Source organism: Eublepharis macularius, chromosome 6 (genome assembly GCF_028583425.1).
Source record: "Eublepharis macularius isolate TG4126 chromosome 6, MPM_Emac_v1.0, whole genome shotgun sequence".
Taxonomy (NCBI): Eukaryota; Metazoa; Chordata; class Lepidosauria; order Squamata; family Eublepharidae; genus Eublepharis; species Eublepharis macularius.
The window spans coordinates 58054735-58072862 of record NC_072795.1 but is presented as its reverse complement, the minus strand read 5'-3'; the positions used below and the strand labels follow the sequence as shown (position 1 = coordinate 58072862).

General features: G+C 42.2%; 1 protein-coding gene across 1 annotated transcript in view; it reads right to left on the bottom strand.

The window, feature by feature from the left end:
- The window catches only part of PFKL (phosphofructokinase, liver type), a 50807-nt gene that overhangs the window by 20110 nt on the left and 12569 nt on the right, over nt 1-18128 (bottom strand). Inside the window, exons 2-9 of the mRNA XM_054982662.1 lie at nt 13507-13580; nt 10800-10877; nt 6102-6291; nt 3173-3338; nt 2464-2508; nt 2155-2263; nt 1490-1585; nt 1074-1166 (exon numbers count right to left, since the gene is read on the bottom strand). Coding sequence (XP_054838637.1) covers nt 1074-1166; nt 1490-1585; nt 2155-2263; nt 2464-2508; nt 3173-3338; nt 6102-6291; nt 10800-10877; nt 13507-13580 — 851 coding nt within the window. The remainder of the gene's footprint in view (nt 1-1073; nt 1167-1489; nt 1586-2154; nt 2264-2463; nt 2509-3172; nt 3339-6101; nt 6292-10799; nt 10878-13506; nt 13581-18128) is intronic.

Genomic DNA, 18128 nt, shown 5'->3' with positions numbered 1-18128 from the left:
AGTTCTTGCCACTATTATCAAAAAACCTGGGTGATTCAGTAGCCAGGTTACTGTGGCAGAGGGCCTGCAGCTTTCTTTTCCGGACACAGGATGGTAAGAGGGAGAGAGAGAGAGGAGATCTGATCCAGACACTAGAGTCCCTCTCTGCTCTCAGGGATCACTTCCAGCCATGGGGTATATATGTGTGCATATGCAGAAAGGCGACAATGAACCATGGGAAAAATTTTAGTGACGTGGAAAAGGCTGAGGCAAAAATAAAAACAAAGACAGCCCCAGCGTAACACAAATTCTCCCCTTTCAAGCCCAGTCCTCAACTAAGGCAGGAAAGGAAGTTAAGAAGAAAACAACAGAATCTGAGTTCAGTGGCACCTTAGAGACCTAGAAGATTTTCAGGTTCTAAGCTTTCAAGTGTCAAAGCTCCTTTAGCTGAATAAGGTTATACCCTGAAAATCTTCTTGGTCTCTAAGGTGCCACTGAACTCAAATCCTGCTGTTTTACTGCAGGCCAACAGAGCTACCTACCAGAAAGAAGAAACAAAAGAAGAAAAAAAGTATCTCAAAACCTTTGAGGTATGAATGGAGCTTTGCCAAGAATCTGTTAGCTGCTGACTAGACAGGACTTGTCTAGGGGGAAGCCTCTACTCTTGGTACCTTTTTGAGCTAATTCTGTCTGCAACCAAGAGGCAGCACTATCCCAAAAGAGAAGCTCATACCATCCAAGCACCACTGAAGCCATCCAAGAAAACAAAATATCTGTACAATTAGCAACAGATCAGGAGACATGTGCTCTAGAATAAAGGTAACTTGGCTGTCTCTATTATACACCATAGGGCTTGTTGTTCCACTAGGACTAGTCATTTACTCCAGCGTCATGCATAGCCTGAGAGAAAGTACAGCACACCTCTGGATTTCAGTCCAGACCCTTCAAATGCAGAGACTGTTTGTTCTTGGCCAGTCGGGGACACAGCTCTGCCCCCACCTTTCCACGTGTCTGCTGTTAACGTAACAGGGGGAAGCTGCTGTGTGGACACCTCTCAAAATGCCCACATCTAGAGAGAGAAAAATCACACCTACCAGAACACGATCAAATGCTGAGGGAGTCCCACCACGTTGCACATGTCCAAGCACAGTCACACGTGTGTCAAAGCCAAGGCGCTTCACAACCAGCTAATCAGGAGGAGGAACAACAAACATTTTATACACGGACATGCATGTTACATCAAATGCATGTTACCCTTATCAAATTACCTTTCCCTTAATATCTACATCTTTATTCAAATACTTTAATTACCAAATGTCTCTGGGTTAAATCAAAGTTTGTGAAAAGGCAGGAAGCTCAAATGGAAAAAAAGACAAGCTTCACAGGAAAATATGCACAGGGACATATCTAGCGCCTGGAAAAGCCTGTTCTGATAATTTGTTTTCAAAGATGTGTGTGTTGCTATGTACTGCTGTCATCCTGTCCCCCTCCCATTGATTTAATCACTTACATCCTTTACATAATTAGAGGTGATCGATTTCCCATTCCGGTCGATAGCACCCTCAGCAATGATGATAATATTTAGTCGGGATCCTCTGCTCCGTGCCTGTTCAAATAAGAACATGGATGCCAGTGACTGATGCTTATATTCAGGGGCGAGAAGAGGCTGCACTGATTAAAGTTCTCTTGTGATCTTAACATTGATGCTCTGAGCTTGACACCTTGTGCCTTCTCCTTGTCCTACTCTGCAGGTACTCCTCAATGGCAGGCAAAAGGATGCCTGAACCCAGCTGGGTACCCTCTACAACTGTAACATCAAATTCTTTCAGAGATCTTGCCACATCTTCATGCCTGTTGGGTAGCTTTCACTATCCAGCACCACCTGCATTTATGCACCACAGAAGTTACACAAAAAGACTGTCTCTGTGAAGAGCATTAAGCAAAATACACACTCCTTCTAAAAGGTAATGTAGCTTTGAGTTGGTGCATAGTACAGGAACAGAGAAATGTCTTCAACCTGCTAAGCCTCCTGGAAAAGTAACAGCAATAGAGGCTTTTAGCCAGGCATCTCCTTGCAGAACAGACTGAAACTGAACCCTCTCACTACTTTTTCTTACCATGGTTTTGAGAGATTGCATAATTCATTTTGTTAAAAAACATACCATGCTAGCTCACCTCACCAAGCCTCTCACACATGAAATCCTCCCAACCATCCTCAGGAGGCGATTCAGGGATGAAAAGCCAGTCAGCGCCAGAAGCCAAAGCTGAAACTAATGCAAGGTACCTGGAAGGGAACACAGGGGTCAGCATGTAAATAACAATTCAAAGTACCGATCAGTGTGAAAGAGTTAACCCCAAGAGCCAAAGCAGGGGGGAAACCATTCTGCACACACCTATCTGTGTGTAACCCCCTGCCTGAACAATTACAAATACCAAACTTCCCTTAATTTAAGAAACCAAACCAAACTAGAGCTCTTTTCTTACCCACAGTGCCTGCCCATCACCTCCAACACAAAGGTTCGCTGGTGGCTACAAAGTAAAGAAACAGAGAAGAAGGGCTTATCTAGATGATTGTTCAACCGCCTTTTCCTATGAGTGTAATACTCATCCACACATTGTCTAGGCAGGAGCAGAAATCATGTTGGAATAGTGCCTTGTAAGGGGGATGCACTTATACTGCTTGTAACCCTCACTCTTGAAAAAAATCTAGGACTGTGCACTCAGGCCACAAAGGGCACACAGTTACTAGGGGAAGGATTAGAAGCTGTCTATAATATAGGTGGCCTAGCTCAGGCAACCAAGTGGGCTCTGAAAAGTTTTGGAGACACAGACCCAGGAAGAAAAGTCAGCATGGTCATGCTCATGACATTTTGGAGGGGAAATATTGATACTTGAAGTCAGACAGCATTCTGCCAACAAAAATTTGTGTGTATTAAGATATCTAAGCAACAGAGGTTCTAATTTGGAAGAAGTCTTCAGGATTGTCTGCAACAAATTCATTGCTTTAATATTGCAAAAAAGTTGCTTGGAAAGATAACAACAGGCCCTGGGAAGCCATTTCATCAGGCCTAACCATGCCTGAGAACAACAGTGTTGCAGGGTAGGAAGGGGTTACTCAGTTCTCCAGCTAGTCTAAGGCATGATGCATTCTTGAGAAAAAGGGGACAGGAAAGGAAATAACTCATGTGCTCACCTCTGGGCAGTGGTAGTGATTGCATCAATCACCTCCATGATACGGTGCAGTGCAGAGTCAGTGCCAATGGTCATATCTGTGCCGCAGAAGTCATTGTCAATGGAACCCACCAGACCCACAATGTTTAAATGACAATATGTCTTAGCCACTTCATCAGTGATCTTTCCTAAGAGAGAACAAATTAATGAATATGAATGAAAGGCTGTGCATGTCCAGGCATATGAGAGTTTATTTGCCTATTTCCAAAAACAATTTTAGAGGATAAGGGTTTACTCGGAAGCAAGGAACAGGGTGAAGTTAGCCTGATTGGAAATGGTTACTTGATTAACAGTCTTTTTTTAAAATGCAAGACAGCAGATGAGATGCCAATCTTATTCTGTTTTGGATTTGATTTGCAGTAATTTACTGATTACAAATCATTTTGGTTTTTTGTGACAGATTGCAGAAGGATGTGTTTCATTTTCTTTAAAAGTCACAAAAGAATTAAAAAGGAAAAGGATGGAGGATTAGGACTGACATAACTTAATCTTGATTTATGGATCCTGAAAGCTCTCAAAAGCTAAGTACAATTGAGTAATAAAAAAAAATAATAAAAACTGCAAACATAAAATTTTTCAGCATTTAAACAAGCCATCACTAACCACATGTGCTCCTTGATTTGAAAATATGAAGCTCCTTGATTTGAAAATATGAAGAAAATTTACAAAGTTCCACAAAAAATGTAGCTAAAATGATAAAATATATAAAAGGCAAATAGCTGTGTTGCATTACAAACTTGTTAAATACTTAAAAACAAGCACGGGAAAAGCATTCTCCAAGAAGAATATTACTATGCCTTCAAAGTCGCAAGACTTTCCTCTTGTGTGTGTCTAATTCTCAGCTTGGCTAGAAAAATGTCCTGCCAAATTGTCTAAGGGATGGATTTGATCATATCTGTACTTCATTTTTGAGGGTTACACAAGGACACTTCTTGCATCTGAAGAAGAGAACTGTGATTCTTGAAAGCTTATGCTACAGTAAAGTTGGTTAGTCTTAAAGGTGCTACTGGACTCTTTTCTACAAGGACACTAATATCATATTTAAGTATCAGGTAAATTACTAGCCATTTTCAGGAAAAGACAAGGGACAAAAAAGGGAAGAGCAGAGAACTCAAGACATCAGCCTATGTGGGGGGGGTGGGGGAAGCCAAAAAAGAAGAATGAAGAAAACTTTGTGAGGAGCACTGGAGGCATGCTAAAAGGGAGAAGTGCTGAGAAGAGGTGTGTAAAAGACAGCAATATTCCCTCAGAGAAATGCAGCTTTGGTGGGATCAAAAAGTGGCAACATTTCACACAATTTCTTGTCTTTTAAGAAGCATACATTCCCCCCCCCCCCCCCGATTTGCTATGCACAGTCTGCACATCTCTTGGCTATCTGGAAGGCTGGAAACAGAGCTTTAGACAGCATCGCCAACCACGCTGCTGTTATGATTGCATGAGTGACTGCATGAGTCACAGATAGCTGCTTCATGTGTCTTATGTCATAGTTAGTGGCCAGTGAACCAGCCAGCCAGCTACCCTCCTTCCCCAATGCATTTTGTGATTCTATGTATTTTAGGATTTTTGAAATATCCTTTGAAAGTTGGGTGCTGCTTGACATGCAAGGCCTGCAGGGGAGTGCACATGAGTCGTGTTTTTTAAAAGTAATAAACACATGCAACACCATCTCTGTCATAACACTTGCATCATGTTGTGAAGACTTTTAAAAAGTGCTTTGTTTCCTTTAATAATTTGGAACTAGTGCCTATCTTTAATATACAGATCTTGTGCATATGTAACAAGACTTTTTAAAAAGAGAGTGATTCTGATATCATGCCACTGTCACAGAGAAGAAGTTTGGAGGAGCTAGAGCACAATGGCTAAAATCTGCTTGTGTCACACTTTCAATGTTTGCATGGAAAGGCTCTCAGCAATTTCAACCCGATTATTACACAAGTTCCCAGTGAAATTTGCACACTTCCTGCCATGGATGGAAGGGGCAGAAGACCAATCTAAAGTTCATAGATGCATAACAAATAGGCTCAGCATTGGGAACTGTTTGAGCCAAGCACCAGACCCTCTGGGATTAGTCAGTGGATTGGCACCAGTATCAAGGTGCAAGGTTGTGTGTGTGTGAACTTCAAACAGGGAGGGAAAGACTGGAAGGCATATTTTTGCCAATGGTAACATCTTGCTGAGCAGTTGCTTTTCCCTTCCTGTTCCAGGTACTATAAAGCTTGGGGCTGGCCAGAAACACAATCCCTTAGATGTGAGCAGAAAGGCAAAAGCCAGAGGGCCTGTGCCTTCAGACGAGCCTGCTACTGAAACCAGGACTAGCCCAAGACATAGTTGGCTGTTGAGCTTGTTTACTGGTTCATTTATATTGTGTTCTTTACTCTTGTAAGCCACTTTTGAGTCCCTTCAGGGAGAAAAGCAGTGTACATATATTTATGTAGAACATTTTATGATGCCTCTCCAGGAACCTGCCAGAGGTGGCTTACAAAATAAAAATAATAAAAATAAAACATTAAAATATATTAATTAAAATCCAGCATTTTAAAAGTCCCAGCCCAGAATAAAAACACACATTGTAAAAAAGAGACCCTGGCTTGAAATAAGTTTCCAGGATAAAAGTGTGTGTGTTTTTTTTAAACTAACCCTTAATTATAATCTTGGATGAACAGAAACATTTTGGCCCAGCACCTAAAAGAAAGCAGCATAGGGCCAGGGAAGCCACAAGGGGAAAGGCATTCCACAAACCAGGTGCCACAACTGAAAAATCCACATCTCTGGTTACCACCTGCCTTGCCTCTGAAGGCAGGGGCACGGACAGCAGGACTTGTGAGGCACATCTTAACTGGTGGGCTGGACAATATGGAAGTCTTTCAATATTAAATAACAAACCAACATACCTTCACCGACTAGCTCCTCTAACAGACCACCCCACTCTGTGCGGAAGATGTTTGCACCAGTCAGACTGCCATCTCCACCAATGACACACAAGTTGGTGATGCCATGCTGTACCAAATTGTAAGCAGCCTGCAGACGGCCCTCCCGGGTGGTGAAAGCTTTGCAGCGGGCACTGCCAATAATGGTGCCACCCTACAAGCAAACAAGGCAGATGAGAAACTACAAACCTTAAACTAGGCAGGCAGATCCATAGTTGAGCTCACAACCCAAAAGATAGGACTAGCCTATGAAGGGCTGGAGTTTCAATGGGAAATCAACATGGAAATTTTTTATTGGAGGCTGCTGTAGAAGAAGGAGCTTGGTATCTCTGGATTCAAGTATAACAAGGGTGTTCCAATTTCTGGCTGCATCACAAACATGCTGAGCAAGTCCAGAAAAGGACTGCAGGGCTCCTGATGCACCAGTTGGGCAACAGTGCTAGTATGTATGAAGAGAGTAGCCCTTAGCCCAAAGCATGGGAGTACACCAATAAACCAATAAGCAATGGTTGGAAGGGAGGCTGACTTGTCAAAAAAGTAGCCTCTTTCTCCAAGAAGTCATGCAGTCAGACCTGTGGCCTTTGGAGATCCTTCACAGCAGTATTTGCTCAAATTATATAGACAAATTTGAATATTGCTTATGTGAGATGTCCTTCCTATTCCTCTATGAAGCTGGCCTTACCATCAGACCAAAATCTCCTTTTAAGGGTCTCGAAGTTAGGAAGGGTCCACAGCTGTTGACCAGCAGAGTTTGATGCAGCCCATGCCATCCCCATACAGAGGCATCTTTCTGTTTACTCAAAACCACACCCGTCTCTTGACAGTCTGCTCCATCTGAGATCTTACAACATTGATGAACACTGCTGTATTCTGGGAAGTGATGGAGAATATCCCTGTCCCATATGTGAAGTGAAAGGATGGCAGCCATGGGATTAGCAAAACATACATACATTAATCAAAGAAACTTTAGACTGTTACTGGGAAGTGTCACTCTGGAGAAAGAAAGCAAGAGAGGCTGAGAGACACAAAGGTGATGTCTGTGAGTTGCTTGTGTTAACTGGTGATTCAAAGAGCAACGCAATGAGAGGCTCTGGGGAGGGAGAACATGCTGTTAGCACTTGTTAGCTTGGGGCTGCCTGTCATAACCTGTTAAGAAGGTGCAAATGCACCCAGGAAACTGGCATAGCTGCTCTCCTTCCTCTTCTCTTTCTGCGCAAGATTCTAGGAAAGTCTACGTGGGTAGATACAAGACAAAGCCCTGGACACAGCATGCCAGCCTCGTTCAAGCTCAGTTCTGTCAGAAGCAGCAGCTGTCCAACAGCAGCATACAGACAAGAAGGAACCGAGGCAGGACTGTGCCATGCAGCACCAAACTGTTACCTGAGGGAAAGGAGACACATCAGTCAGACTGGGCAAGGGTCTATGAAGTAGGGGGAAACACAAAGACGGTTGTGAATAGACTGAGTGGAATAAACTGAATTCAGCCATGTTTTCCCACGATGAGATCTATCTATGGGGTGACTGCCGCTTAAATGGTGCACAAACTCTTGTTGGTGGAAGTCCAAAGCCACTAACTGACTTTTTCTGAAACAAAGGACTGAGAAGAAATCATGAATATGAGGGGAAAGGATAAAGTTAAACATGCCACAAAGTTAGGACAAACCAAAGAGTCTTTTTGGAGGGCTTCCAGGCAGGGCTACTGTATATGGACAGAAAGATATTACACCCTACACAAGGACTTTGGACTGAGTTGTGCACCAAGTATGAAAAAATCCTACAGCAACTGTTCTGGAGATTTGGACATTTTTCTCCTATTAGATCAATCATCCCTTCTTTGTGATTCCCCTAAGAAAATAGTAGTATACTGATCAAAGCTTGCATAGATATAACATGTTTTTCATATACAACGTTCTCCCATTAAATTACCAGAACTGAAAAAGTCCTCTGCCTAAAACACTGGATAACTGCTGCTGGTCAGGATGGACAATGTTGGATCAGGTGGTTAAGGAGTCTGATTCACTGGAGGGCAGCTCCTTTTATCTTACCAGCCAGGCTTCCTTTTGAACTTCAGCTAAAAGCATAATCAGTGTACAAAAGTACCTTTCCCCTTCCTTTTCAGAACCTTAAAAAGAAGCCATGGCATGGACTGGCCAAAATCTTTCTCTTTGATTTTTTTTTAAAATCTTGCAGGGATTTTTTTTGTATGAGGGGGAAACATTAAAAAATGTGACCCTTCCCCTCTACAGTATGAAGTGATATACTCTACCACCTCTGGATTTTACCACCCCATTTTGCTACACGTGCAGATAAAGCCTAAATGTATGGATCTGAAGCAATGTGTAGACTCCGCTGCTGTGTGTGTGTGTGTTATGTGCTATCAAGTTGCCTCTGACCTACGGCAACCCTATGAATGAAAGACCTCCAAAATGTCCTAACATTGACAGACTTGCTCAGATCTTGCAAACTGGAGGCCATGGCTTCCTCTATTGAGTCAAGCCATCTCATTTTAAGTTTTCCTCTTTTCTTCCTGCTTTCCACTTCTCCTAGTATCATTCACTTTTCCAGAGAATCTTGTCTTCTCATGATGTGATCAAAGTACACTAACCTGAGTTTTGTCATTTTGGCTTCTAGGGAGAATTCAGGCTTGATTTGATCTAGAACCCACTTATTTGTATTTTTGGCCATCCATGCTACCCGCAAACTTCTCCTCCAGCATCACATTTCAAATGAATCAATTTTCTTCAGTTTTCTTCATTGTCTAACTTTCATATCCATACACAGTAATGGGGAATACCTTGGTCTCCAAAGAGACATCTTTATCTTTAAGGATATTTTCTAGTTCCCTCACAGCTGCTCTTGTGATTTCTTGGTTGCAGTCTCCCTTTGGGTTGATAATTGAGCCAAGGAATAGAAAATCTTGAACAATTACAATTTCCAAATTGTCAACTTTAAAATTGCATAATTCCTCAGTAGTCATTACTTTTATCTTCTTTAACCTTCATCAGTCGTTGTTCGAAGTATTTGCTATTTTCTGCCAGTAACGTGGTGTCATCTGCCTATCTCAAATTGTTAATGTTCCTTCCACCAATTTTCACTGCACGTTCTTCTAGATCTAATCTGAATCCAGCACTATTCTGGATCCAGCACTACTACTAGAAAAACAAGTTAAGGCAGCCACAAAAAATGCTTACTACAATCTCACTCTAACCTGGAAGATGGCTTCTTACCTCGACATGGTTGGTCTGGCCACTTGAATCCATCTATGGTAACATCAAAACTTAACTATTGTAATGCACTATACATTCATCTTCCATCTAAGTTAACTAGGAGGCTCCAATTGGTACAAAATGCTGCAGCTCGACTGTTAGCAGGAGCAAGCAGGAGCATGAACATCACTCTCATCCTACAGTCACTCCATTGGCTACCCATCAGTTGCCGTGCTCAATTCAAGGTATTGGTTATTACATACAAAGCTCTTCATGGCCTTGGCCTAGCATACCTACGGGACCGCCTCCCTCCCTATGTCCCTCCATGGCAGCTTCTCCCTCCCTACGTCCCTCACACGGGCTCTCTCTTTGGTGGCCCCTACCCTATGGAACAGCCTGCCTGAGGAAGTCAGGCGAGCCCCCACTCTCCCGGCTTTCTGCAAATGATGCAAAATCGAATTATTCAAAAAGGCTTTTTATTCAGATAGGAGGAAAGTATTGTAGGGAGGGGGTCTCAGATGCTTTGCTAATGATTTAGGGACCATAGACTTCATCACTATGTTGCCTTACATATTATCTGTCGTTTTGAATATGTACTCCTATATACTACCTGTGCTTCATGTTACCTAATGTCAGTCCTAGAATTATGTTCTGTTTCAGCAATTCTTTAACCTTGTATTGGATCCTTGCTAATGCTATGTCTTTTAAAATCCTATGACATTGTTTTATGGAAATACCCTTGACACTGTATGGAAATGTCCTTGATACTGATTGTACTAATCTCACACTATGTAATCCGCCTTGAGTCTCAGCGAGAAAGGCAGACTATAAATGACATACATACATACATAAAATTTAACTTTCCATATGATATGCTGCTCTACATTGAGATTGAACAGGTAGGGAGATAATAAAGGGCCGTACTGAAACAAAATGGTTCACAAAGATGCTTTGATAAAGGGATGGGGACTGTTCAGACTACAGTATTGTGTACAGTACATCACAGCCGTTGCTGCATGTAACATTTGATCATTTAATGTACTGTGTTAATACTTTGTTTCAGCTCTGTTTCAGATTTCTGCAGTCCAAATCCTATTGCATGGTTAATTGGATGACCCATCCTATTGGTTGTATTGACTTACTCTATGTAATCTGCCTTGAGTCTCAGTGAGAAGGGTGGACTATAAATAAATAAATAAAATCCCTGTGCTACTGACCAGTCAGTTTCATCTACCTATATTTGAGAAAATGGGATTCTGAAAGATGATGGTGTTATGTTACTAAAACTAACAAATCATCCTCCAAAATCAAAAACTCCTTTCAAATCCAAACTACTCATAATGTGAAGAAGGTCGAAGCTCTGTATATTGGAGGTTGAGGTGGCCTTCAAGAGAAAGCCCGAGTCCTATTGTCAGATACATTAGGAAGTTGGGAACAGCCATGATCCAAACCTTACCAATTGAATGATGTTGGACACGCTCAGCCAGTTTGCCTGTTTTATATTCTCTCCACCATCCACCAGCCCTTCATACCCCTACAAAAAGAAAAAATAGCCATGTGAAGATCCAATCATACCAGAAAAGCTTGTGCCATTACAATTACTATCTTGTACAGGAAACATCACAAAGGTCCCTTCAAAATGCTCCTCTCCACTTGAAAGTTATCATGTACAACAGGGCTAGGAGGCAGTGAGTAAAGCAAAAACCCAGATCTCAGGGCCAAGCTACACATGACGAATGACACTTGAATGGCAAGTGGAGGGCAAGTGAACAGGGAGAAATACACTTGCTGTTCAAGTGTCATTCGTCACTTGTAGCTTGGCCCTCAGACTATGAGACAAAACTTCTGTTGGTATATGAAGTTGCCTTACATTGAGTCAGGCCACTAGCTGAGTACGGTCTACTTTGACAGGCAGCAGTTCTCCAGTGTCTCCAGCAGAGTAAAGTCTTTCCTAGCATTGGCGCATTAGATTCTTTAACTTGAATTGCCAAGGACTGAACCTTAGAGATACTGAATGGAAACTGCTTGGCCCCTAAACCAGTCTTTTTTCTCTATTCCCCATATCACTTCTCTTTAGATTTATCAAACGAAATAGTTTTCAGATATATAAAAACAACTGTCTTATAAAAACACTGTGTATATTACAAAGACAAAATGCCAGCACATCGTAATGATGTTTGTACAATATGACATTTGGGGTTTACTGTTGGTAACAGGAGTTTTTACAATACCACAACAGGATTTCTTGAAACTCTTGCTGAAATGGGAGAAACTCACAAAGAAAACTATGGAGATGGAACAGGCCAGCAATGTGATCACCCATTAACAGAAACTGAATAATTTGTATTGAAGGGGTTTGCCCCTTTTAGAGATGCCTGTCAGTTACAATCAGTACAGGATTTACAGTGGATTGACAGTCTAAAGTTAGAAGACCAGAGGCATTTTCACTCATCTAGTATTGTTCAACTGGGACTTTCCCATGAAAGTTTCCTTTACTAATGGACTTTTGTCTTTGATGGATTATATTATCAGTGTTGGAGGGAAGGCAGCATGGTATGGCCTGATCTTATCAGATCACAGAAGGGAAGCAAGGTTGGTACTGGGATGGAAGACCACCAAGGAAGACTCTATAGAGGAAAGCAAGGACAAACCATCTCTGCTTTTCACTTGCCTGAAAATTCTCTTGCTGAGATCACCATAAATGGGTTGTAACATGAAAACACATAAGTATGTATTGTCAATGTTATATATGGTTATTACACCTTGTAGAAATGTTACTATTTACTCAGCACTGGTCCTTGCAATGCATGTTATGTTTTTATACTACAATTATTTTTACATAGCAGATGGGTTCCCATTTGTGTTTTATTCTTGATTGATATATGCTCTAATTTGAGCACCACCCCTCCCCCACCTTTCTGTTGCTCCACAGTCCTCAGCAGGATCTGCCAGTAATATCATGCTTTAAAACAAACTAGATGCTGCTGCTGATTCATCTGAGATTTCTCCTGATTTATGTGATCATTGGTTGATAAGTTACATTCCAAGAGCTAGTTTACTGCATGACTATTTAGGTTGTGATTTGGGGAATCTGGCTTCCAACCCTATCTCTAGTTCTAATGGTATTACAGGAGGAGGATTTAAAAGATGATAACCAGGATCCAGATGGTCTACTTGGTCCATATGTACACCTTATTTCCTGTCCCCCTGAATATCCATTCTAGAAGTATTTCCCCAGAGCCCTGAAGTTGTTCTGTCCCTCATCCCTCAGTTCACCAAGAAGCCAAATGGCCCTGAAACTGCTTCCAATGAATTTGTAGAATTTTGCATTCTAGATTGTAGATTTTCTCACATTTATTTCATTTATATTCTGCTTTTCTCCCCAAAAGGAACCCAAAGCAGCTTACGTCATTCTCTTCTCCTCCATTTCATCCTCACAGCAACTCTGTGAGGTAGGTTAGGCTGAGAGGGCGTGACTGGCCCCAAAACACCCAGCAAACTTCCAAGACAAAGTAGGGATTTGAACCCAGGTCTCCTAGATCCTAGTTTTGACATTCTCAACAGTGCACCATGCTGGCTCTCAATTACACATCCCTGGGCTGGCAGTTTCTAAGTAAAGACCTCCAGGAGAACAGCCTGATGATTTATCACTACATCAATAAGGTCCAGCCTGGTTCACACCATACTCACCCTCTACGTGTGATTAGGGAATGAGACTGCACCTTCTCAGCCGATTCACCTGATGTACTCAACCCACTTGTAATACTATCCGATGTCCATGCACAGGCATAAGGTCTGAACAGGGGATATGTTCCTATAATACAACATGAGCAAACTCACCCTGCACCCTTAATGTGCCACCCCAAATCCAGGAATCAAGCTTGTGTATTGGCTAACAAGCATTGGATTTTATGCAGATATATTATTAAGGGTGCTACAGGCAGGGCTATAGCACTTGGTGAGTGCAGCAAGAAGGTGAGATCTCCTTCTCCAGGTGTATATAAACAAGGCAAGGGACAGCAGCATCTAAATTAGGTTCAATTTTACCCTATACCACCCTCAAGAGTCTCCCAGGAGGAGTATAATAGTTTTCAAGACCACACTATACCAATAACCAATATATCAGGAAGAAAAGCATTTCAAAGGATGGAAAAAAATTGAACCTCATAGATCAGGAACACTTTCGCTCCAACGTATAGCCCCATGCGAGTCACAGCTCGGACAGCAGCATTCATACCTAGAAAGATGGAGCACAAGATAAACAGTGGCCACAGTCTGAACCAAGCTGGAGCAAGGCTCTTGGTTTTCATCTGGGCAATAACTGAGTTAGATTTTCTGTCATGTAACTTCCATTTACAATGGGATACCAAGCAAATATTCTCTAGATATTTTTTTAAAGGTTTATACTCTCTGCCCCAGGCTTATAAACAATATTAGATGGCCAAAAAGATAGATGAAAATGTTATTAGAGGCATGCAATGCCATCAATGACAAAACTGTATAAAAGGCTGACGTGCAGAAATTAAGACAAGAAAACAAGCATAAGGAGATGAGAATGAAAGCCATGTAATCAAAGGAAAATTATATTGCATGTTGGGAAATGAGACTGAGCAAAATCATTGCACCTGATTGAGAAGCGAGCCGCATGTGGGGCTTGAGATGGGCGTTTGGACCCTGAGATGTGTGACTGAGTTGCAGGCTTAGGCCTTTACTGAGTGAGCAGCAAAAGTAGGATAGGACATCCACATACAATCCAGTTCTGGGGATCTTGTGACTGGAAATAAAATAATACTGTCCAAAAAGCTGCCGCTGAGATGGAATGGGAAAAAGAAAACTTACTGGAGAGTCAAGAGGAATGCCTCATATTTCATTAACATTTGGTCTGAATTTGATGCACTCATGTTCAAAAGCAGGGTAGCAACTCAGATATATACTGGAAAAGACAAGGGAAAAAAACCCTCCGAAAATGAGCTGCCACCCCACCCCACCCCAAGTTTTTGAAAACAAGTCAATGAAGAAAAAATGTATTTGTCCTTTTGTGGGGGAAATGGTTAACAGTTCTGGAGGCATAAGTTCATTTAAATAACCTTTTTTCAAGGTTCACATTTATCACCACGTTAGCTTCACAGGAGTCGCACTGCAATTGTAGGCATTTATTGTATTACTCCACACTCAACTTCTCTTTAAGGACAGGTTGAACTTCTATTGGCCAAGTCAAACACAGGCCACCATCTGCTCAGAAAGTCTTGTCTGCTATGGTCTTAGGTCTGAAAAAATAGAGTGCTTCAGGCACCTGGCAAGATACAACATATTGCTGGTAGGCTTCCTTTCAGTTTGGCAGGTTGTATGTTATATTGGACTCAAAATGGCTCAAAACGGCTTAAAGGTGCTGAACTTACAAAAAACTTCTTTAAAAGATTAGGGTGGAATCAAACCAAAGATGGGGGAAAATATTAATGTACAGAAACAGAACCAAAAATGTGTACTCATTTGACTCCATGTCCTTAACCAAACCACATGCAGCGTTCTGCCGTGTCGGCACACAGGAAAATACTGAAACAATGCAAATTGGTTTCACAAGTCATCAGCCTGTCCCTAAAGAGAAACCTGAAACTGCTAATGCCGTTTTCCACTCTGAGTGCTATTTTTCCCTCGGACGATATGACAACAGAAGACTTATTGGAAGCCAGGAAACTTAAATTGATATTTCTCTGAACAGGGCCTCTTTCTTCCTGAGAAAAACAGCATGACAAGAGTTTGGCAAGATATTTCTTTATCTTGGTACATCTGGTTGTTTACGTCCATCTCATAATTCCACAAGTTCAAGAAAATTAACGAATCAGAGCTCATTTTCCCTAGATGGAGCAAGAGTGCCAGCAGCCAGTATCTCTTCTGCCCTTTCCACTGAATCACTTTCAGTTTTTGTGAGTGTCCAGTGTGCAGGCAGGGCTAACACACCCTCCAGAGCCTCCTCAGCGGGGGGTAGCAACAACCCTCAGACTGGAGAGAGAAAGAGCGAATGGCATCCTAGATCTTCCTCCTGCCTCTGCTGCCCAGTTGTAAAGCTAAGGGAGAAAAGCATTCATGCACACCCTTATCTGGACAACTTGCTGATCAGGTCAAGCTCTGCATGCCTACAAGTTTACGGTTCCTGATCAACTTACAGAGAAGTTCCTTATAATCTAAACAGTGACTAGAACATCTGGGGGTCCTATTAAACACAACATGCAATTGTCTCTTCCTAACCCAAACAGCAGCAAAGAAGAGAAAGATGTCACAAGCAATTATCAGCCCAGATACTCACTGATGGCATTTGCAAACTGATGGGTCTACTGATTCTGAGTACTGAGTCCATCCAGAGGAGTCGACTACATACAAGACCCTTACAGTCACTTTTGAGACCCTTCCAACTACAAATTATGAACAAGAAATATCTTTCCATTCAGGTCCCCTTCACAGTAACCCCCCCCCCCAAACTAGCCTCCTATGGTGGACAAGGATGACCAACCTTCTGCAAGGAAAGCTCTACTGTATTTCAGTCACAGAACAGATTTCCCAGATGCTAGTCTGTCTGGATGGGGAGCAGCACTAGAAGATCCACCAGTGCAAGGTTGATAGTCCAACAACAAGACAAGACCCTTTGTCAACCTACTGGAGCTTCAGGCAATTTATCTAGCCCTACTACACTTCAGACCATGAATACTAGACCAACATGTTCTAATCAGAACAGACAACATGTTGACCAACAGATGTTTCACCAGGTGCTTCCATCCTGAGGCCAAAGTAACTGATGTGTTGACGTCACAGGGGCCACGCATTCTGCTGTTTGCCTTCCAACCTTTCCGATTTTCCCAAAGGTAATCAGAAAAATCAGAGAACAAAAAAGGAGAGGGAAAAAAAGCAGAAATCATAGTGGTAGCATCCTACCGGCCTCAGTGCCCGCAGTTCTCTCCTCTTCAACAGCTGTCTACACTTCTACCACTGACTTTTCCAATATCTCCGGATATGTTCCAGCAATGCCCAGTTCGGCATCCACACCTGGAATGGCTACATTTAACTGCATGGAGAGTGAGCAGGACTACCTCTTTCAGTTAGGCTATTCTCTAGAAGTAACCAACACACTACTGTCCTCTAAGGGACAGTCCACTAACAGGATATATAATGCATCAGGGAAAGCCTTTGCAGGAGATGCAGAAGAAAAAGGGGTTAATGTCATGAAACCCAAAACCAGATCCATTCTATCTTTCCTACATGCAAGTGGTCTCAGAGGCTCGACCTTAAGATGCCAGGTCACAATCTTAACCGTAGTGCTGCTACACTACCTGTATCTGAATCTGTTCAGACACCCCACATACATAGCTTCCTCAAGTGTGATACTCTGAAGGATCCACCACAGGTTCTCCGATTTCTGACTTGGAAATTGCATATAGCTCTGTCTGCTCTTACCAGACACCCCTTCGGACCTATCAAGGAAATTCCTCTTTAGTGGCTGAGAACGAAAACTTTGTTCCTTACCACGGTTACATCGGCAAGAAGAGTATTGGAACCAGGCGCCAAATTAGCCTGAGCTATGTATCTTACATAAGGACAAAGTGGTTCTGAGAACAGATCCTACCTTCATACCAAAAGTGATCTCTCCCTTCCACAGATCACTGGAATACTTCTTATCCCAAAGAAGAATGTGGCATACTCTGGATGTAAGATGCACGCTAAAAGCATTTATTTATAGAACAGAGAAAATCTGGAAAACTACTTCCTTATTTCTTTCTATATCTTCACTGAATAAAGGAATGAGAATGTCTACATCGGCCATTAGCACTAACCTCTAAGCGTGCATCACAGAAGCACACAAAATTTAAAAAAATTGACACACCAGCTAGGACTCAATACGAAGTGCTGCAACCAGCACAGCATTTGCCAGACATGCTATAGTCAAAGAGATTTGCAAGGCATCTACTTAGTCATCTGTATCTACTTTTGTTAAACACTATAAGCTGAATACTTACAACTTAACTTATACAGCGTTTGGGAGAAGAATATTACAACATATCTTATCACCAGATGATGGTGGCCCACCCAGAAAATAAGGACACTGCTCTGGGAGGTCCCATCAAGATGTCATCTGCCTCAGAGAGAGAATGGACCACTGGATACTCATCATGAAGCGTCCTTCTTCTCTGAGGGAAGGAGGACATCTTGCCCCTCCTGAAGTCATTGTCAACCTCATTACCTTCTGACTATAGAATACACTTCCTTTCTTCAGAGGAGAAGGATCCTTCGTGGTGAGAATCGAATGGTCCATTTTCTGGTCTGGCTTATGGAATGATGTGGTCTTAAATATAAACATGCCAATATCTTGTGGGAACATCTTGAATTATTACCCTATAATTGACACCCGACATACCTTTATAAAGATGGGTGTGTCCCTGGAGAGACTGGAAAAGCACCATCTGGGCTCTTGTACAGAAGACAGGGGAAGGAAGCACAGCTTCCTTCTTTCCATGGAACAACCAGCAAGCACCACTTGTTGACCCATCAAACTGTAGACACAGTGTAAGTGTGTGTGTGTTCATGTAAACAGATGCTAAGTGGATAGGGCAAATGGATTTGGATTCCCACAGTAAATCTTCGCTAGTGCCATAAATGGAGTAGTACTTCCTTCCCTTCCTTCTGCTGCAGCCCAAATGCCTCCTAAAAACGCTTGTTCTGGGGACTCTGACAAGAACAGCATGAGGGGGAGTTGGAGGCCTGCAGGAGGAGGAGAAAACTGAAGAAAAACCTCCCC